This window comes from Carcharhinus amblyrhynchos, chromosome 26, assembly GCF_965287045.1.
Source record: "Carcharhinus amblyrhynchos chromosome 26, sCarAmb.v2.hapA, whole genome shotgun sequence".
Classification (NCBI taxonomy): domain Eukaryota; kingdom Metazoa; phylum Chordata; class Chondrichthyes; order Carcharhiniformes; family Carcharhinidae; genus Carcharhinus; species Carcharhinus amblyrhynchos.
In genome coordinates this window covers 24,644,972-24,668,310 of record NC_137349.1, presented here as the reverse complement: position 1 = coordinate 24,668,310, position 23,339 = coordinate 24,644,972, and the positions used below count along the sequence as shown (strand labels likewise).

Below are 23,339 nucleotides of genomic sequence, written 5' to 3'. Positions count from 1 at the left end.
CTTGTGCGCTATACAGACCAAACCTATCATTTGTAGAGTACGTAGCAGAGAAGGGAAGGAGAGAGTGCAGAATATAGTGTTGTAGAGAAAGATTAACTCAACACAATGTTCGATGACATCAGGGAAGAAGCTGTTCTTGAATCAGTTGGTAGGAACAGACTTTTGAATCTTTTTCCTCTTTGTATTTCAATATGTTTAAATGTAGCTCAAACCCTGAATCTTGTGGTTCTGGTGTATTTCCAGTAGCTATTTCTGTCGGTTGCTTAATCAAGTCCCAAATAAAATATCTTTGTAAACTTCCAGCCGAGGGATGAAAAATCTTTGATATGTAAGATACCAAATGTTACCAGCAATTTTCAGCAGTGTGGTGAGTGACGGAGTTTCTTCTCCTCTAGATTTTTCATGCAGTTGATCATCTCAAAGAAATATTGTTAGCCATTCAGTTTTCCACAGTCACGTACCAGAGTTCAGTGTGTCTGTTAGGTTATACACTGCCCTCCCTAAACCCCTGTGCCTCCTCACCTTTGATAGCTCATGAAACCCCTTTATAACAAAACCATTGATTGCCACCCAAATCCCTGCATGGCTCTTCTGCCCTTTTTCCATTTATAAGGCGTCTTGTAGTTTTTATACTAAAGGCTCCATATAAATGAAAGTCCTTAAAACCTTGAGTATTTGGAAAGACCAATCCATCATAGTCAGTGTGGTTTTATGAAGAGTGGGTCATGCTTGCTTGAGTTCTTTGAGGACATAACCAGCAAGGTGGATAATAGGGAACTCCGTGGATGTGGTATATATCTTGACTTCCAGAAGACGACTAACATGGTGCTGCATAAAAGACTGATCCAGAAGGTGAGATCGCAGGGGACTCGGGGTAGAGTGCCAGATTAGATTGAGGATTGGCTGACTGACAGGAATCAAAAGCTCAGGATAAATGCGTCCTTCCCTGGCTGGCAAAGTATAACTAGCAGGGTGCCGCAGGGGTCACTCCTCGGACCTCAACTGTTTAAAGTCTATATAAATGATCTGAAAGCTGGGACGGTGTGTAACATAGCAACAATTACCGATGATACTAAAATAGTGAGAAAGCAGGAAGTGAAGAGGAGATAAAGATTTTACAGACGAATATAGGTAGACTAGGAGAACGGGCCAAAATTTGGCAGATGAAATTTAATGTAGTTAAGTGTGCAGATATCCATTTTGGCTGAAAAAAATAGAAAGGCAAATTATTATGTAAATGGAAAGCAGATTCAAAATGTGCCAGGGCAGAGGGAACGGGGTGTAAATGTTCATGAATCAAAGAAAGTTGGTATGCAGGTGCAGCATGTAATAAAAAAGGCAAATGGAATGTTCGCATTTATTGTAAAAGGATTGGAATATGAAAGTCAAGAAGTGTTGTTGCAATTGTATAGGGTGTTGATGAGACCACATCAGGAGTATTGTGTCCAGTTTTGATCTCCTTATTTAAGGAAGGATGTGATGGCATTGGAGGAATTTCAGATGAAGTTGACTAGATTGATTGTGGGGATGAAGGGGTTTACGTATGAGGAGAGATTAAACAGTTTGGGCTTATACTTGCTGGAGTTTAGAAGGATGAGAGGGGATCTGATCAAGGTACATAAACTACTAAAAGGGATTGATAAGATAAACATAGACCAATGTTTTCCCTGGTGGGGCGATCTAGAACAAAAGGTCACAGGTCCAGAGGTGGTAGATTTAAAATTGAAATGAGGAGCAACCACCTCTCGCAGAGGGTGGTGAATTTTTAAAACTCGCTGTCCCGTAGCACGGTGGAGTCTGAATCATTGAATGGTTTCAAGAAGGAGATAGAAATATTTCTGATTTTTAAAATGGGTTAAAGGGATATGGGGAACAAGTGGGGAGATGGATGTGAAACCGAGGAGAGATCAGCCATGATCTGATTGAATGGCGGAGCCGGCGCGAAGGGTTAAATTGCCTACTTCTGCTCCTAATTCCTATGTTCCTGTGTTGAATGTACCTCATTTGACCCTGATAAAAGGAACATTTTTGACAATGTATTTAATTATGGTACTTTAAAACAATATTTTAATTAGTTGAAGCCACGTGATCGGAATATTTTCATAATCTGGTTTCTAATAAAGCCAGTGGCAAAAAATCTGCATCACCTCTCACACTATGAAAATATGTTTATCTTCATTCATTGCTTGCAGTATGAGCCCATATCACCCATTAAGTTCACACAATTTTAACAGCACTGAATTCACTCAGTCGGAGTAAATAAGTTCGGTCTGGCCACTGTTATTCAGGTGAATAAATGTGGAATTCAGCCCTTTGACTTTGGTTTGAGTCTCCGTTGAAATTCAGAAGAATTAAGATGCAAACCAAAGGCAAAGGGTGTGAATGAAGAGTGATGTAGCGTTTCTGTTCCTTAAAGCCAAGAAATAGCAGGATTATCATTGCAATGTGATATGCCCTGTCAAAACACGAGATGTTGCTGCATGTATAATCACTGGATTATGTTAAGGTTGTTAGTGGTTCAAACATCTTTTATTTGTATTTATCTCTCTTCAGCACTTTCAAAGACGTACAATCCTGAGATAGCACTTTTCCTTTAAATAGGAAATAGCACCTAACAATTCCATGAATGGGGATCAAGTTTCAAATGGAAACTTTGCTGTACTTTTTTGGGACAGGTTATTTGTTACTAGTTACTGAGAAACATAGGAGAAAATTAAATTTTAAAAAATTGTCCTGGAGCTAATTTCTTCTATGCAGTTGATTGTGTTGATGTCAAATAGTTTGCATTCCATTGATGGGAGGTCTGGGATGGTGGTATTGTCACTGGGCTAGCAAATCCAGAGACCCAGGATAATGCTCTGGGGACCAGGGTTCGAATCCCAACCCAGCAGATTGGTAAAATCTGAATCTGGAGAAACCTGGAATTAATAATCTAATGATGACCATGAAACCATTATTGATTGTCGTAAAAGCCCATCTGGTTCATTAATGTTCTTGAGGCAAGGGGATCTGCCATTCTGATCTGGCCCACATGTGACCCCATGGTCTTAAAAAATTCTCTCTGAAATGTGCTAACAAGCCACTCAGTACGAGGAAATTGGGGATGGGCTACAAATGCCCAGATCCCACAAATGAATAAAAAAGAGGCAATTTGGATGTGAAGCCACCCGACTTGCAGTTAGACATGAAAGAGCGCAGGAGTTTGTTGCTGTGAATGTGGGATTTAAAATATTCTTTTATGAGTTTGTTAGGACTTGGGTTACTTCTTCCCTTTCGGTGGGCCTCACATTTCACACACTAGTTGTGGCAGAGTAGGTAGATGGGTGACCTACTTTTAGTGTTTGTTGGTACATCTGTGAACTGCCCATTTGGAGTTGTGCAATAGATTGTTGGAAATAATTTTCTTGCATGTTTCTGATTGATTAGATATACTGACAGTTGTAGGTACCTCTCAACTTGCTCCATGATGCCACAGAGCAGAGGACTGGTGGTGCTGTGTTATCAATTTTAATTTTAACAGTGCTGATATTGCTTTTGTTTGAGAATCATCTACAGAAAGTTAAAGGAAAACAGAAAATAATCACAGAGCACTGACTGTAGCTTAACAATCTCCGGGGTTAGAGATGGTGAAGTCAGATTTGCCCTTGGAGAGGCAGGGATATATCTGCCCCCTCCCCGTCATCCCATCCCAAACTCCCTCTCCCATGTCCGGTCCCTGCAAGAACTTAGCCGTTGGACTATTTACGATCCAAACAAGAGTTATTAATTGCAAAAGGAATCATTTAAATTCCAGCCAAGGGTATAATTCCTCTCTGAGACTGATTACTTTAATCAGGTAAAGATTTGGAGCCTTTCTGGACATCTCAAAGGGAGTCAGACCCGCTGCAAATTGGTGTGGGTTACATTCATGTCTTTCAAGAACGTAAAGAGCGGAATTCCCTTGGGAAACCTGGAAACTCCTTTGACATTGGCTCTCGGTAAAAGAGATCGGCGTAATATCACCCTTCTTTTTCATTCTTCAGTCATATTCTTCTTTCAAAGTATTTTTCTTTAGAATAGAGGTTGATATCCTCACCTGTCACACAGGAGACTGGGATTCATTTCTCCGACAGGGAGAAACTTACTTTGGGGCAGCATGGTGACACAGTGGTTAGGGCTGCTGCCTCATAACGCCAAGGTTATGGGTTGCCGAATTGGGTCACTGAATGTACAGAGCCTGCATCTTCTCCCTGTGTCTGCGTGGATTTCCTCCTCCGCAGTCCAAAAGACGCTCTGGTTAGGCATATTGGCCATGATGAATTCTCCCTCAGTGTACCTGAACAGGCATCAGACTGTGGCGACTAGGGGATTTTCAGAATAACTTCATTGCAGTGTTAATGTAAGCCTACTTGTGACACTAATAAATAAGCTTTAAATTTTAAACTCTCAGTAGAATTTAAAGCATCCAGGTGGACTCTGTGAAAGAAGAAGTCAGCTTTTCTGTCCACTTCAACCTCCACAAGCTGTATCTCCATTGCTCTCTCTCAACAAGAATCTGGAACTCAAACAAGCACAAGATTGAAACCCAAGCTGCAATTGATAAAAGTTGGCGTTGGGCTACAACCTTATTAAAACTACCTTTCAAGAAGTGTATTGAATTAACTGGGGGCACATAAATTGGCCACAATGATTCTGCCAAAGAAACCTCTCAACTATAACGTATGGTCTTTGGTATCTCATTATGAATGGGAAAGGTTTAATGATGTTGAGGTGCTCATTTCCCTGAATTAAACAGAGGCTAATGTGTTATAGCATATCCAAAATGTACAAAACTTTAATTTGGGTGAATAGATCGAAGCTGTAACTCGTGCTAAGATCAAGGAAGTTGACCTCTAAGGGATTTTCACAGTAACTTCATTGCAATGTTAATTGTGACATTAACCAATAAGCCTAAGAATGTATAAATAAAGTCAAAATTGCTCAAAATTATTAGATTGTGTGCAAAGAAAAATTCAAGTGCATTTGGTAGTGGAGCATGTGATGTTAGGTAAACAACCAGCCTTTTAGCAATCTGCAGGAAACCAAAATGCAGGAAGTGACAAGAGGCTTCCCTGCCTCGTTCACATGTGGTTGATCTAACATGGTATATGAGATGCAGGTGCAGGACAAGTAGTTATGTTTTTAACAGAAGCTTTCACATGCAAGCAAATGTTCACATATTGTAATAAAACTTTGAAAGAACTTGGTTTTAAGGCAAGTTTCGATGTTTTAATATTTATTAGGAACCAAAAGGGATAATATTTCAATTGCCTTTGAAATTGTGTGCAAGAATCGCAATGGGAGACTAACGAAACCATGACTGTTCAAAAAGACCTTCATGCAACCTGCTAATTATAATGATAGGAATGTACTGAATGTGTTGTTCCGTGGCTATGTCTTAACTTGGGACCTAGGTTTGTGTGTAGCTACCCCAAATAAAACAACCTTGCACTATTTAGAGTCAGCTTGCACTTACAGGGGATGTGGCTGTAGAAATTAGAAGTGATGAAAGAGGGGATGATTCACAGGAAGAAGTCTCAAGAATGGTACAAAGGCCAGAAACTCTACACCAAGCTTCTCCAATTAGCACTGGAGGCCTTGGTGCAGGACATGTACCAGAATCCAAGAAAACAATACTTTTCACTGTCTCCCAATACACGTGACAATAACAAGTTAAATCAAAGAAAGGGGGAGGCCCATTTCCTTCACGGGGTCAGGAAGTCTGCCAGGCAGATACTGAGAAGGCATTGACTGCAGGTGGCCCTCATGGTCAGTGTCAACAGTCTAATTACAAGGATGCAGAGCCAGAAGGAGGTCAATGATTTCACAGGACTGGCCAAAATGAGTCAAGGTACTGTCAAATACCGCACTAACTGCTCCACTGGTCTCCCATGTAGCTCCATTTATCATGCATCCTTCTCTCACCTACCCAAAACCTCTATTAAGCACCACTCATACCTTACATTTATACCCTCACACTTAGCATGACTGCTAGCCATGCACTCACACCTCACCGCTTGCACTCTCGCTGCTATACATCATCCATATACTATCACACTCATTGACACACTTGCCTGTCTCATGTCAGACATGGTGATCTATAATTTGAAGCAGCATCACTTGCCTGACAGGGCAAGGTAAGGCTGCATATCCTCATTCTCCTGGAAGCACTGCCGGCTGCCATTATTAAGGTCAAAGTGAAGCCTGAGCTCTTGGCAGGGCTGAAACCACTGGAAATGGTTTGTTCTCACATCCAAACTTCACCCTCATTCTGCAACCTGTTATGATTTACAAGATGCAGAAGCTGTGGCCATGCACCTTGTTCTTCCTCCATCTACCCTCACCTCAATTTTCTGAGTGCACTCAGATCCCAAGAATTGCAAAGGAGTGGTGTGGGAGTCTCCAGCATTAGAGGAATAAGAAATTAATGAATAAGAAAGACCATCAACGAGTGAACCCGATGCTTGCAGCCTGTAGCTCAGAAATTGTGTGAACATTAGAGTGTAGCACGGAAGCTAGAAATAGAAAGATCATAGAAACCCTACAGTAACAGAAAGAGGCCATTTGGCCCATTGCGTCTGCACCGACCACAATCCCATCCACGCTCTAACCCCATATCTCTACATATTTACTTACTAATCCCTCTAACCTGCACATCTCAAGACACTAAAGGGCAATTTTTTAGCATGTCCAATTAACCTAACCCGCACATCTTTGGACTGTGGGAGGAAACCAGAGCACCTGGAGGAAACCCATGCAGACATGAGGAGAATGTGCAAACTCCACACAGACAGTGACCCAAGCCAGGAATTGAACCCAGGTCCCTGGAGCTATGAAGCAGCAGTGCTAACAACTGTGCTAGCATGCCGCCCTGACTTAGTGAGTCACCAGTGAGTGCATGGCTAGCTCTTCACCTAGTGAGTCACTAGGTATGGAACACTATAAGCAGGAAGGAGGAAAGGGTAGTGCTGGTGCCAGCTCTCCAGAGAGTGAGATTGCACACAGTTTTGCTGCAGAGGACTCAGATGAGGATATTGATTGAGTGGCTTCAGAAAAAAGCTGGTGGGCATGGACATACTTGCAGAAATACTTGGTGCATTGGTAGACTTACCAGAAAGTCTGCTGTCAATTTCAAGTGGTATGCAAAAGCCCAACTCCAACTTGACACATGGATTGATGCAGAGTTTGGTGGCCAACTTCATGTGGGTAACCCTGGATCCAACCACGCTGCAACATCCTATGGCCAATATCTCAGCTTCATGCACAGCAAGGATAAGTCACTCAATGTCTGACTGCTGCCATGGAAGTGAAAGCTGCCTGTCATCACGGGCATTCAGCCTCTGATCTTCGGGTAAGCGTTCTCCAAGGTGGCCTTCATGACACACGACAGTACAGAGTCGCTGAGCGGAGACTGATAGCCAAGTTCCGCACACATGAGGACGGCCTCAACGGCATCTTGGGTTCATGTCACACTTTCTGCAACTCCCATGACTTGCCTGGGCATGCAAAATCTCACTAACTGTCCTGACTGGAGACAGTACATATCTCTTTAACATGTGTTTAGCCCTCTTTCCACTCACATTTTTTGTACCTTTAAGACTTGATTACCTGCAAAGACTCACAGTCCAACCATTATTTTGTAAATTGAGTTTGTGTTTTTATAGCGCCTGTTTGTGAACAGAACACCCACTTACCTGATGAAGGGGCAGCGCTCCAAAAGCTAGTGGTTTGTGCTACCAAATAAACCTGTTGGACTTTAACCTGGTGTTGTGAGACTTCTTATTCTCATAGAATGACAGTATTTGTCCTTTCACCAGTGGCACTCTGCCAGTCTCCTTGCTCATGCCTGGCAGTAATCCAGCCCAGACTGCTGCCATTAGCACCAAGGCGGTGTTGTCCGAAGACAGGCCATCTACCCCCAGATCAGCTCAAGGGTATCATGCAAGTTTATTGACAGTCTGGTGTCCCTCACTGAACTTCATCAGCCTCCCATAGTCAATTAACAGTCCCTGGGATGAGGCACTAGGCGAGGCAAAAGCAGCAGACATCAGGAGAATGCACAAGGGGGATGAGTTGAGTTTTGTAAGGGAGAGAAAAGAAATCAGTCCTTTAATTGTATTATATATAAGCGTCCAATGGCAATGCATTAACCACTTTTGACAACTTTTCATGTCTGCTTTTGCCTTCTCATTACTTGAAAATTATTCTTGTTGTCCAACTATTTATAATATGATACAATGCAATGTCAAAAGCTTTCAAATGGAAATCCTACTTGTGTTTACTTGCTCTGTATATTGATCCTTCTGTTTTTTTTTAGATACAAGAGGACCATAAACAATTCCAAAGTGACGATCTAAAGCAGGAAAACTTCAAGTCACCATGCGTGATGTTGCTTACAACTTGCCATTTTTTTATGGCAGCATATCCCGTTCTGAAGCCGATGAATTCCTAAAGCTGGGAGGATTGTCAAATGGTCTCTTCCTGTTGCGCCTATGTCTGCGTAACCTCGGGGGTTACGTTCTATCAGTTGTCCATGACCTGAAGATCTATCATTACCCTATTGAACGTCAGCTGAATGGAACTTATGCCATCGCCGGTGGCAAGCCTCACTGTGGCCCCGAAGAGCTCTGTGAATATTACTCTCGAGATCCTGACGGATTGTGCTGTGTACTTGTGAAACCCTGCCTTCGACCATCTGGTATCGAACCCAAACCTGGAGTGTTTGACAGCATTAGGGAACACATGTTACGAGAGTATGCTCGCCAGACGTGGAACCTTGAGGTAATTGTTAATTACGAATCACTACGCAGCTTAATGAAGTCACTCCAACCACAATTAGACTTGAGCTGTTCTTCATCTCAGGGTGAAAACTGATCAGTGACAGAAATGTGTAATGTAATAAATAATTTAAATACTCCAGAGGAAAGCGCCAAAAGTTAGTCTGTGAAAATTCACAAATTAATCGAAATGACAATTGGATTCTGGTAGTGGATTTCAGCTATGATTAATATCAAAATTCTCAGTAAAACATTCATAGAATCGTAGAATCCGTATAGTACAGAAGGAGGCCATTAGGCCCATTGAGCCTGCACCAACAGCAATCCCACCCAGATCCTATCCCTGTAACCCTACACACTTAACTTCCTAATTCTCCTGACACTAAGGAGCAATTTAGCATGGCCAACCCACCTAATCAGCACGTATTTAGAGTGTGGGAGGAAACCAGAGCACCCAGAAGAATCCCACGCAGACACGGGAGAATGTGCAAACTCCACACAGACAATGACCTGGAGGCCGGAATTGAACCCACATCCCTGGTGCTGTGAGGCAGCAGTGCCACCCCGTGCCACCCCCATTCATAGTATTTCTGAAATTTCAACAAATGGAGTTTAAAAAGTGTGTGGAAATTCAGTTTTAATTCCCTATTTTAACAGTGCATGGGTGGGATTCTCTGGTCTCATCCGTGGCAGGACCCATTGCGATCAAAAACAATTTGGCATTCATGCCAAAACTCCATTCACTCTCAGCAGCACTAGAAAATCCCAGCCACAGTGGGTGGCACAGTGGTTAGCACTGCTGCCTCACAGCGCCAGGGACCTGGGTTTAATTCTGGCCTTGGGTGACTGTGTGGAGTTGGCATTTTCTCCCCAAGTGTACATGAGTCTCCTCTGGGTTTCCTTTCACATGCCAAAGATGTGTAGGTTAGGTGGATTCGCCTTGCTGAATTGTCCCTTGGTGTCCAAAGATGTGTAGATTAGAGAGATTAGACATGGTAAGTATGTGTGGTCATGTGGGTGGGGAGAAAATCTGGGTCAGGAAGTCGGTGCAGACTTGATGGGCCAAATGGCCTCCTTCTGCACTGTATGGATTCTATGATATGATACGAATGAGGACAGAAGATTTTGGCCTATGAGTGCACCAAGGAAGGTGGTGGGAGTAGCATTAAATTCTCACAACTGCATAAAAGTGATTACAATACCTCAGGACTGACTCCTGCCAGGAGGAATTGACAGGAAGGCCAGTTGACAAATGGGAGTTGGAGGTTTCCAGCATTCAGACAAGTGAATTCATAAAGGACAAGGTGAGGATCCCCAGCTATTTGTAGTTTAAGGGGGAGTGGGAGCTTTAATCTCACAGTCAGGAGAGAGAGGAGAAGGCGAGGCAAGGTAGGTTCCAAAATTTGCCAGCGGTTCCAGGAAGTTGCCTGCTGCTCCTGGCTAAGAAGGTAAAAAAGTCAATTTATTGATCCTCTCAGACTTCTTCTGGGCCCCGTCCTGCAGGTTACCCGGGCAAAGCCAACGTGGCTGTGTGAGGTTTTCGCATATTAATTAGTCTCTTTCCTTCAAGGCCTTGTACACTGGCCAAAATTCACCTGTAGAAAATGATGAATAGTGTGCTGTTCAAAAGGTAACATTATGATGCTCCAATTTTAACCCCCCTCATGCCCTATTCTGCTTTGGTGAGGGTTATTAAAATCAGGCCTTCAACAATTATCACACTTCCAAAACTTATTAACCATACTTCTTAAATATTCATCTGTGAGTGGTTTCTTTGCAATCATTATCCATTTTCTCAGTCTCTGCAAAGAAGAATGTGAAATACCGCAAACTATTTTTTTCACGGTTTAATGTGTACTCGTAAGCTGCTCTGCCGAGTGTTGCATAGTGTTTAACTTTTTGCGTTATTGCAGCAACTGCAGATTTATGTGTCTACTGTTGCACGCAAACACACAGCCTTTTAAACCAAGGATCAAGGTGAAAAAGGAAGACAACTCATGGCGGGGTGGGGGTAAGAGGGGGAGAAGATGATTATCCTTTCATTCCCTCATTGCAGTGTAAGTCCAGCACTGCAGCTGTCACTCACTCAGTTTCATCCCAAGTAAATGGGGATAGCTTTCAGGATTCAGCTATTTGTTGTAATTATTGAATGAATCCCAGCCAGAATAAGCATGTATTTTAAATGAGAAAGGGAGAGAAGCAGCACGCTGCTGTGAAGAAAATATAACACTTTTCATGAGCTCAAAAGGCTTTATGGCCAATGAGTATCCTGCGGTAAATTGTCAGAAATACAATGGCCAGAACTCTACCATCTCGCCTGCCCAGATTCAGAGCGGGCGAAAGCGCAACAACAGAAATCTCCATTCACCTCCGGCAGGAATCTCCGGTCTCGCCTGTCCCAATGGGTGGGACTCTCCAGTCACACTGGGCCCCAAAACCTGAGAATCCTGCCTAAGGCCAGTGGAGCTTTGTGTGGTCTCCCCCCCTCCCACCCACTGCAATGGGCAGGACAGGAGAATTCCCCTCAATATGATAACCAGAAAATCTGTTTCTTGTGATGCTGATTGAGGGACTACTATCGATCAGGACACTGAGGATAATTCCTCTGCTCGTCCACAAAATAACAGCATGGAATCTTTTTCCATCCGCCCAATGATGACAGACGGGCTCAGATTAACAACTCCTCTGAAACACAGCGCCTCTGACAGTGCAGTACTCTCTCAGTACTGTATGGGAGTGTAGGCCATGATTTCTCGTTCAAGTCCTGATGTTAGACTAAAACCCAAAGCATTTTGATGCAGAGGCAAGGCCTAAGAGGGTATCACTCAGCCAGAGTGATCGCAATGATTTGGAAGGCCCTTCACTAATGATGGGAGCTCAGGCAGGATGAAGGGGAAATCAAGAGCTATTGTAGACGGGTGAGGTTGAGAGAATTGGGTGTAACCAAAGGCAGGTCAAAGGTGATAGGGAGAGGATGACATACGTCAGCTCCATGGTGATTCACTTCTCGGCCTTTTGGCTAAGATCAAGTGTCAGATCAGGCACAAGATGGAGCGCAATGCCTCATCTTGTCAGCTTGGATCTTGTTTGTCTCTCTATTGGGGACATTGAATTGGATTTAATTGGAATTTGAATTTGGTTTTGGAGCTAGCATGGAATAGATTTGGATTAACCCAATGTACCCTGAGCATTGGCTTTGTAAATTTAAGAATGGAGTAAAAAAATGTAAAAAATAAGATGCAGAGACAAGGGTGCTAGCCACTGAACTATGGCTAACACAACATATTAAGTAAGGCTTTAAATGCCTGGTAACAATGGAAATTTAGGCCTTAGTAACAGACAGAAGCTAAAGTCTTCCAATGCATCTCACAATGTGGTCCTGCTGAGAGAATACTTCGACGTTCCGACCAAGGGTTCATGACTCAACACGAACTGTGTTTCTCTCCTGATAGATGCTGAGTTTGTCCAGGTCCTCTGTTCTTGTGACTACAATGTACTTACCTGACCTGACATTTCACATTCCTCCCTCCTCCAAAATGTTGACTTTTAAAACTGAATTTAATTGACCAAAGTAAATATATTATACCCAAATCTTAATTAAAATACAGGTTCCAACAGAGCAAGTAACACAAGTAGGATTTCCAATTGAAAGTTTTTGATATGATATTGTATCACGTTATAAATAGTAGAAAAGCAATAATAATTTTCAGATAATCAAAAAGCAAAAGCTGGCATGAAAAATTGTCACAAGTGGTTAATGCGTTGCCATTGCAGGCTTATATATAATACAATTAAAGGACTGATTTCTTTTCTCTCCCTTACAAAACTCAACTCATCACCTTTGCGCATTCCCTTGATGTCTGGTGCTTTTGCCTGGCCTAGTGGCCCCCCTCCCCAACCAAATGTTGTGAGCCAGTCAACCAGCACCATGGTTCCGTGTGAAGGGTGTAGCCTCATCCTTTTCCTTGAGTTACATTTCCAGCATTTATGGCCAGAATTCTCCCACTTCACCCGCGGCTGGGATTTTCCAGTCCCGCTGCTGTGAATGGAGATTTGGCTGAGCACCACATTTTCCATTCTCGCTGGCAGCGCGAGTGAAATTGGAGAATCCTGGCCTATATTTGTTATTTCAGACTTCCAGCTTCTGCTGGTCTCAGCTATCGTGAACCATAGGCAGGCAACGTTTGAGCCTATTGTACATTAATGAATGCTTTCTTGACATCAAGTGCTTGATTGAGGGAGGTGCTTAAGATATGTATTTATTTATTAGTGACACATATAGGCTTACATTAACACTGCAATGAAGTTACTGTGAAAATCCCCTAGTTGTCACACTCCAGTGCTTGTTTGGGTACACTGAGGGAGAATTTAGCCTGGCCAATGCACCTAACTAGTACATCTTTCGGACTATGGGAGGAAACCAGAGTACCCAGAGGAAACCCACACAGATGCAGGGAGAACGTGCAAACTCTGCACGTTACCCAAGCCGGGATTCAAACCTGGATCTCTGGCACTGTGAGGCAGCAGTGCTAACCACTGTGCCACCATGCCACCCGCGTGATAGTAGATAATATTGGAGAAAGCATTGAAATGGTGATAAAGCTGTTCAATATTAATAGAATATTTGAATTGAGTTCCTCCATACTGACAGCAGTGAAGTGGAATTTTAATCTGTAATACACGAGGTAAGATTGAATCTATGTCAGAAACATTCAGGAAGATTTTGAACTCATTAAGAACATAAGAACATAAGAAATAGGAGCAGGAGTAGGCCATCTAGCCCTTCGAGCCTGCCCTGCCATTCAATAAGATCATGGCTGATCTGAAGTGGATCAGTTCCACTTTCCCACTTTCTCCCCATAACCCTTAATTTCCTTGTCTGTCAAAAACCTATCTACCCGTGATTTAAATATATTTAGCGAAGTAGCCTCCACCACTTCAACAGGCAGAGAATTCCAGAGATTCACCACCCTTTGAGTGAAGAAGTTCCTCCTCAACTCCGTTCTAAACTGTTCCCCTCCCTTATCTTGAGGCTGTGCCCTCTAGTCCTGCTGTCCTTTCTGAGCGGGAAGAATCTCTCTACCTCTACCTTATCCATCCCCTTCATTATCTTATACGTCTCTATAAGATCCCCCCTCATCCTTCTAAACTCCAACAAGTACAGACCCAGTCTACCCAACAAGTACAGACCCAATCTATTCAGTCTCTCTTCATAGTCCAACCCCCTCATTTCCGGTATCAGCCTAGTGAACCTCCTCTGCACTCCCTCCAAGGCCAAAATATCCTTGCGCAAGTGCAGTGACCAAAACTGCGCACAGTACTCCAGTCGCGGCCTCACCAGTGCCCTGTACAGTTGCAGCAAGACCTCCCTGCTTTTATATTCTATCCCCCTCGCTATAAAGGTCAGCATCCCATTTGCCTTCTTGATCACCTGCTGCACCTGCAGACTGGGTTTTTGCGACTCATGCACAAGGACCTCCAGGTCCCTCTGCACCGTAGCATGTTTCAGCTTTTCGCCCTTTAAATAGTAATCCCTCCTACCATTATTTCTGCCAAAGTGGATAACCTCACACTTGCTAACATTATACTCCATCTGCCAGGTCCTCACCCACTCGTTCAGCCTATCCAGATCCCTCTGCAGACTTTCCACACCCTCCGCACAATTTGCTTTTCCACTCATCTTTGTGTCATCAGCAAATTTCGTTACCCTACACTCAGCCCCCTCCTCCAGATCATCTATATAAACTGTAAATAGCTGAGGCCCCAGCACCGATCCCTGCGTCACTCCACTCGTCACCGTCCGCCAATCAGAATAGTACCCATTGATACCAACTCTCTGCCTCCTATTAGACAACCAATCCTCTACCCATGCTAACGCCTCACCCCCAACTCCATGCCCCCTAACCTTCTGAAGCAACCTTTTGTGCGGCACCTTACCAAACGCCTTTTGAAAATCGAGAAACACCACATCCACCGGTTCCCCTCTGTCTACCGCTGTTGTTGTCATGATGTGGAAATGCTGGTGTTGGACTTGGGTGGGCACTGTAAGGAGTCTCACAACACCAGATTAAAGTCCAACAGATTTGTTTGGTATCACGAGCTTTCCAAGCACTGCTCCTTCATCAGGTGACTCACGTAATGAAAGAGCAGTGCCCTGAAATCTCTTGATACTAAACAAACCTGTTGGACTTTAACCTGGTGTTATGAGGCTTCTTATTCATCTCATGGCTATTTGTTTTTCATCTGAAGCAGCAGCTGGAACCCTCAGCCATTGGAATGGTATTCAGGACTCATTTGATGCATATTTAGAAGTTGCCAATCACGATCATTCCCTCATTGCTGTGGATTAGCATCTTCTTGTGCATCATTCACACGAGCAGCCTCTGTGCTTTCTTTCCCTCTTCATTAGTGGGATCCCTTCGGGCGCTCTGGTTTCCTCCCACACTCCAAAGATGTGTGGGTTAGATGGATTGACCATGCTAAATTGCCCCTTAGTTTTAGGGGGACTAGCTAGGGTAAACGCATGGGGTTATGGGCTTGGGTGGGATTGTGATCAGTGTGCACTTGATGGGCCGAATGGCTGCCTTCTGCACTGTGGGTTTCAATGATTCTATGAACAATTCACCCCTAATATTGAATTTGTCGTCACTGCCCTGACAAAAATAATTTAATTCAGCTGGCTCATTTTAATTGATATGCTATTATTGCTGAAGATATATTTTTAAGAGCCCCTTTTGCTCTCTGTTACTTTTCATTTTGTTCTTATAAACTCACAAATTATTCCTGAGCAGCATTTTGTTGACTGATTTAGCCATTGAGATCTAAAGGTAAAGTTGCCAGAGTCTCCGAAGGTTGGCGGGTTAGGTAGATTGTGGCCATGCTAAATTGCCCCTTAGAGTAGAGGGATTTGCAGAGGGTAAATATGGGGATAGGACCTGGGGGGCTCTGCTGTCAGTACAGGCTCGATGGGCCAAATGGGATTCTATAGTCCCAAATGGCCATAAACTGATCTCCCCTTTGAGGGAGAGTGCTGACTGATGGTGATTTAACCTGAGGATCACCACATCTCAGGCAAGGGGAAAGGTTGAGGAGGTAGGGCCTTAATGAATTGAACCTGCACTGTTCAGGTCACTCCGGATCACAAACCGGCTGTCTGAACTTAACCAACCCCGACGCTGAAAACTACCATGAAGAAGGCAGGATCTTTTAATTATCTTACATTGGGGCGCCCCCTGGAGAATTACACTTGAAACAATTTCAAAATAAAAGACATGGCAGAACAAAGCTTACTCAAGGAATCTTAGCTGCTTTAACAGTTATGGTGCTGTTCTTCAAAGCTTAACAAAGGAGCCAAGCCACATTGAAATAAATACAGAGAGAATTATTTGCACAGTAAGTGTGAGGCCTGGAGGTATTTTTTACTTTTTCAAATTTGACAGGCTGTGAAAGCAGTTAAGGTTTATTTAAATGGGTTCCGTAGGTTAAATCTTCAGGTTAAGTAAGATGAAATCTTCACAAAGAGTTGTTAGTCTAGTTAGCTCCAATCAGCGGGAAGAGGCTGTATGAATAAAAGAGTACACCAAGTATGCTGGTTGTGACTACATACTATTTTAATTTGATCTTGGATACCTTTTTCAAGTTTGTTTGTGGGTTCTGGGTAAGATTGGCAAGTCTGCTCCTGACAGTGGTGAGTCCTGACCGTGAATCATTGCTGACCAGTAGTGATGCTATTCAATACCATCAATGTCCAGCAATTTCCTATCCAGAGGTAGGAGATTCCTGGATATTGATCAATGACAATTGCTATGGACAGAATTTATCTGGCCCCTTCCAGTCTGTAACCAGGATGTTTGGTGTACGCAATTCTTTACCCTCAGAGTGATATTTCTTCACTTAAAGTAAATTCCAGCTACAGACCTTTTGGTGATTTTAAAAGGAAAGAAAGTTATTTATTATCACACAAGCTGGCTCAGATGTTTAAGCCACAACGTCTCAATAAGACGGCTCACTCACACGATCACACACGTAGATTTGTTAGGGATGAAGTTAACGCCATAATTATAAACAAAATCATAGAATTACAAATACAATTTATAATTCAGCCTGCTGTCTTCTTAGTTGAGTTCATACTTTAGTTGGAGTGAAGATCTTTTTGAAACAAAGAGTTCTCATAAATCTGCAATGCCTCTTGGAGATGAATAGCCCAGAGACTGGTTCTCAGCAGACTTGGAAGCTGGAACAATCCAGTCATTTGGCTGTAGTAAAAGACGTTCTGCTGTGATGGTGCAGATGTTTCTGACATTTTGGATGTTTCTCTGTTGAAGTTAGAAGTGGTTTTATTTCTTCTAACTCTTTCAGAGTATCTATGAGGGTAAAACTGGCAGAATTATCTGGAGCGAAGCAATTTGAGTCACTTTGTCAGATTGTTGGCCGCCCAACGCAATTGTCCAGGGGAATGTTAGAGTTGCTGGACAATTGCCAGCTAAATTCTTACATAGGGGTTCCCCAGCTCACCTTTGGGGCCCTCCCAGAATCTGATGCAGGACAGCCCGGAGGCTGTGATTCAGCTGTGGAATTTGATGCATGATATCTAGTGTTAGGGTACCTGAGCAGAAACCCCAATTTTTTTTTTATTTTGACATTAATGTTGGGATAAGATGTTTCACTCCAGGTTTCAGTCACATGACAGCAGGATCAACAGCTCTGGGATCTTGACTACCATGATATAATGGCAGTTGATAATGGCCATTCACTTCTTATATTTGCCCCAACTTGAGCTCAATTATTCTCCCTTATTCAATATGATGCTATAGTCTAGAGATTTCGTATACCTCAAACGGTGATTCAAACTTAAACAATGCAATGTGTAATATATGAGCAGGAGTCGACCATTCAACCCTTTGAGACTGTTCCACCATTCGTTGTGATCTTAATTCCACTTTCCTCTCTGTTTCCCATAACTCTTGACTCTAAATCATGTTGCTTTTTCAGTGGGAGTTCAGAGAACAATCTCCCCCAGTCTGTGCACTATAGAGGCCAGCAGCGTAAATATCATTAAATTTCAGGGACGGGGTCTGTTCCCGCTGGAGAGGCTGAAATCAGCGGGCCTCTGGGCATGTGCAGTAGCCCCGAACTGTCAGCCGCCCTGTTTGCTGGTCAGCTTAATCACTGGCCAACCTGGAACCCTCGCGGCACTGCCCCTCCCATGGCTTGACCCATTTCCAGGCCAGCCTTGACCCCTCTCCCCTCAGTCCCAGACAGCCCCGATCTCCAGCACCACTTCCCCCAGAAGTGATGACCCCCCCAGCCCCTTCCTCCAGCAGACCCCATTCCCAGCAGGCACGCCACCCTCTCCAGCCTACCCCAATCTCCAGCCTCCCTAAAACAGATAAACTCCCCCCTCACAGTCCCTTCTCTCCAGCCCGTCCTGATCGCTGGTCTCACTCCTGCCCTCATCGATACCCTTGCAGACCAAGAGCTTTCACAATACCCATGCAGAGTGGCAGCTGGACTCCCCGCTCCCACTCCGAAGCTTTGCCCCCACCCAAGCCCTGCCCCCTATAGGCCCCACCCCCTTGGCACTTTTGAGGCTCGGTGGGCAGTGCCAAGGTGAAGCCTGGGCATGGGCACTTTGCCCCTTGGGTAGTGCCAGAGGGCACAGACTGGCATTGCCAGTGTGCACCAACCTCCTGGCACCCAATCCCCTGCAGGGCCTCAATTGCCCTCCCTTTTGCTACAGCAGCGATAGGCAGCTAGCTCCTTGAAAGTGGGGAGCTAGTCTGAACCCCGCTGGAGTGAAATACTCTTGGTGCGTGGGAGATCACGTTAAAATAACATTAAAATTAAAATAAATTAAAATAAGATGAGAAGTACTTACCTGGTATTCCTGTCGATTTCTAGCACAAATCAAAAGATGCTGGAAATCCAGCACTGGGAGATGCCAGCACAGTGGGAATGCATGTGTGAATCCCACGCATGCCTGGACGCGCGATTCTCCCACCACATTGTGCTAGAAAACTAGTGCGACGGGGTGGGAGAATCATCCCCCACATTGCTCCTCATCTCTGTCATTTAAGGGAAGCCCCATATTCTTAAACTGTGTCTCGTGTTTCTAATCTCTCCCACAAATAGAAACATCTGCCCTATCGATTCACATCTGGGAACTTACAAAATAAAGGCAAATTGTTCAGGATCGGAGATGTTTCAATAACATCATCTCCCATTCCTCTAAAGCCCAATCATTAAAGGCCTCTGAGTTGAGTGACCCTTCTCTGTATTGTTTTTAACACATATTATTTCCAAGGGACACCAAATCTGTAAACAGTATTCCAGATGTTGTCTCACCAATGCCCTGCACAGCTGCAGTCAAACATCTGTACTTTTATATTCCATTCCCTTGCAATAAACGCTAACATTCCATTTGCCTTCCTAATCACTTGCTGTAACTACAAACCAGCTTTTCCCGATTCATGTACTAAGACACCCAGATTCCTCTGTACCACTTATTTTGACAATCTCACTATATGTAAATAGTATACTGCTTTTTCATTCTTCCTGCCAAAGTAGACAAGTTCACATTTTCCAAAATATACTCCATCTGCCAAATCTGTGCCCATCCTACGAGAGGCATAGATAAGGGTGGATAGTCAGACGCCTTTTCCCAGTGTGGAAAGGTCAACTACAAGAGGGCACAGGTTTAAAGTGAGGGGGGAAAGTTTAAGGAAGATGTGTGGGGAAAATGTTTCACATAGAGGGAACATGCTGCTAGAGGAGGTGGTTGAAGCTGGCATGTTAGCAACATTCAAGATGTATCTTGATAGACTCATGAATAGGAGGCAAATAGAGGGATAGAAACTGCATATCAGCGCAGGCTTGCCGTATTGCTCTTTGTTTTCTTTGTTCATTTAACCCATCCATGTCCACATCCTTTTGACAATTTACTTTGCCACCTATCTTGGTATCATTGGCAAATTTAGTTACCATTCTTTCAGTCCCCACATCCAAATCATTGATGTAGACTGTAAATACTGGAGACCTCAGCGCTAATCCCTGTGGCACTTGTTCTGACCATGTGAGCAGGGGTAAAAAAATGAATCCCCTAATTTACAACTCCACATCTGGCTGTAAATAAGGCTTTGTGAAAGATTTCGAAGAGTTCCCAATATCTGTGTTTAACCATTTATGTATAGATTGCAAGAAAATAAGTCGGGCAGTTTTTCTTGGAAATGTTAAAACAAGAGGGGTTTTTATTGAGTTAAAAACCCATCCAGGTATAAAAAGCAAAATATATTTTTAAATAAGGTAAACTCACCGCACTTCTCAAACTTTTACGACCTACATTCACACATACATAAGCATGCAAAAGTTTACAAGTTATACTGGAGATCGTTACTTTCTTAGATGAATTCAAAGTTCAGTATTAAAACATAGAAGAGAGTTCACAGTTTGAGCTCTTTTCTGTAGCAGAGATTTTTCTTTCTTCCTTTAAATATCAGAAGTTGAGGTGAAGTCCATGTAATGGCAATTGCCGGAGGAGATTTCCTTCTTATCTATTATTTGTCTTCTCCATAAATTGATGAGTTTTTCTCCTGAGTTTGCTTTTGATGGAAATTCATTATCTCTGGGCTGGATTTTAAAACTGTAAGAAATAGGGCTTTAACTCGAGGAATATGGGAGAAGAGAACTTCTTTACTGTTCCATTTGCAGTTTCTACAGGCTACTATTTGCTCCTGTGTTTAGTAGCTGCATTAAAGAGAATTCAAAAATGGTTACTGATCACGCGACCTTCTTGCCCCACAATAATTTTAGAAAGGGTTTGTTTATCTGATGTCTGCATTGGCTTTTGTTCTATGGCTTATAATGCCCCAGTCATTACCTTCTGAGGGATTCATTATCCATTTTGATGATCCCTTTCCAGGTAGATATTGTACGGTAGATTTTCAGTCTCCATTGGTATAGTGTCTTGTAAAGGTACAAATGCGATGTCCCTTTGCTTTCAATGGCTGATTTTTCAAGTGGATCTTTACACCTTTGTTTGTGAAATTCTATAAACAACATGTCAGGCCCTGCCAGCAATGTAATCCATGAAAAACTTTTCAGAAAAGTGATCAATTTACAATATCAGACATTAGGTGACTTGTGGTAGCCATCGTTAGCCAATGTGTTTTATTGTTTTCTAAAAAGTACCAGTTAAACTGTTCAGTATATCTTTTCTTAGCTGGTGAAATTACAGGTTGATATTGCTCAGTCGCAATTTATGTCATCATAATACAATCCACATTTTGCCAACCTGGAAAAAAACAATTTAACCCTACTCTCCATTAGCTGTTAGCTAATCAATCCTTTATCCATGCTAATATCTTCTCCTTTCTTTTGTAGTAAGCTTTGATGTGACACCTTATCAAGTGCCTGTAGCTTAGCAGCCCCAGACACTTAGCTACAAAGATCAAAGTTACTGCTCTCACCAACCCCTAATTACGTCAATGGCCGGATCAGACAGCTAAAGTTCTCATGTTTGAGACGAACTGCCTTATCAGGGCAACCTGAACAGCCCTATTCCTAAAGTGGCTTTGGGAACCATATTGTTTGGAACTTTTGCTGATAAGACTATGCACATTCTGTGTATTCATTGTTCTGAAGATTGTGGCTTGTCTCAAACTGCCTTTATCCCATCATGCTGTTGGGCAGCTTGCTTTTGGCTAAAGTGAACACTGTTTTAAAAATACATCTGAAATACATTTTAAAACCCAAACTACATGCTTAAATCAGAAATAGTCATTCAAATCTCACGCTTATTAAAGCCTCTTACTGTGGGTATGTGTGTTTTTGTACAGGCAATACCTCTGTTAGTCTATTAAGTCTAATCTAAGTCAATTCTCTTGGTGCTGTTGCTTTATTAGTGTCTTAAATCCCTGATTGTTTGAAATTTCTCTCACCTATTAGGAATTTCTCCAACAGCCACCTTCTGCACTGAAGGGATTCAATGGGTGTGATCTGACCTGCCAGTCACACCACACTCCCACTGGAGCCAAGGCTGAGAGTTTGGCACCAAGCCAAATCTCTGTTTGCTTCAATGGGATGGGAAAATCCTGCCAACATGAACAGTCAGAAAATTCCGGCCTATGACTCTATGATTAGTATCAATGTGTCTGCAACAACTGGATCCTCCCCCTTCCATAATAAATTACACTCCAGACCTGATCAGGTAACTTGATACTGGCAGGGTCACCTAGACTCACACTCTCAGCTACAGAGATTTGTGACAATCCCCTTGACTATAATCTCCCCTACTATCACAATATTCCTATTAATTCACCTACTTGAATAGCTTCCACGGTGCCATAGTCAGTTTACTCATCCCATCCTGCAGCCCCCCCCACTTTCATCTCTACAACCTTTTGTAGTTCCTTGTGGTCTTGGGCAGAGCAGGAGCTATACCAAGATTTGATACAACCAGAAAGAATGACTGCTGCATGGGTGAATGTGTTCATTGATTGGCAATGGCAGTTACAATTTTCAGTACTTGCTTCCAACATCAGAAGTGAACTGTTGGAAGAATACTCATTAACGTTTGCACATTCTTCCCGTATCTGTGTGGGTTTCCTCTCGGTGCTCTGGTTTCCTCCCACAATCCGAAAGATGTGCTGGTTGGGTGCATTGGCCATGCTAAATTCTCCCTCAGCGTACCCGAACAGGCGCCAGAGTGTGTCGAATACGGGATTTTCACAGTAACTTCATTGTAGTGTGTCATGTACGTGTGTCACATCAAGGCTTACTACAAGAGATGAGAAAAGATATTAACATGGATAAAGCTTAGAGCCCCACCAATGACGTTAATGAGTATTTTTCCAACAGTTCACTTCTGATGTTGGAAGCAAGTATTGAAAATTGTAAGTGCCATTGCCAATAAATGAACACATTCACCCATGCAGCAGTTATTTCTACTGTTTTTTCTACTGTTAAATAAAATTAAACAGATACTTACGCTAAGGTGCTTAGGTAAAGTTATTTTAATAGGGTGAATAGAAGCGACAATTTCCTTTAGCTAAGCAATCAGTAATAATGCTTCATGAATAAAAAAAAGGCAATAAATGTGGTTCAGCAATTTTCTTTTGAATATTTAGCCACACGGCTAATTGAGGTGGAAACCATTGGGTCTTTTAAGAGAAAACTGAATAAACTCTTGAAGCTGAGGAAGATACAGAGCTACGAGAAGAGTGTGGGCCAATGGATTAGGTTTGGATTGCTGTAGGAAATAATGGGTAGATTTACAAAGAACTGCACTAGTTCTTTCTGAGCTAATTGTATCACCTTAACCATCTCAATTTCCAACCATTAGAGGGAGACATTGTTTTTTCTGAGAGTTTGTAGGAAGTCACTTTTAATAAGGTGGAGCCTTTATTATTTCTGTATTGAACCCCATGGGGGTGTTCTCAATCCAGAAAGAAAGACATTCCTGAAAGAGAAAAGTAAAGCCTAATGGGCAGGATTTTACAGCCTAGCTTGTCCCGAAACTGTAAAATCCCATCTGAGGTCAACGGACCG

At 42.9% G+C, this 23,339-nt stretch overlaps 1 protein-coding gene across 1 annotated transcript in view; it reads left to right on the top strand.

Moving 5' to 3' along the window:
• The window catches only part of zap70 (zeta chain of T cell receptor associated protein kinase 70), a 92,203-nt gene that overhangs the window by 19,466 nt on the left and 49,398 nt on the right, over positions 1-23,339 (top strand). The window contains exon 2 of the mRNA XM_080212573.1: positions 8,336-8,799. Within this exon, the coding sequence (XP_080068699.1) occupies positions 8,398-8,799 (402 nt within the window). The 5' untranslated portion in view covers positions 8,336-8,397. The remainder of the gene's footprint in view (positions 1-8,335; positions 8,800-23,339) is intronic.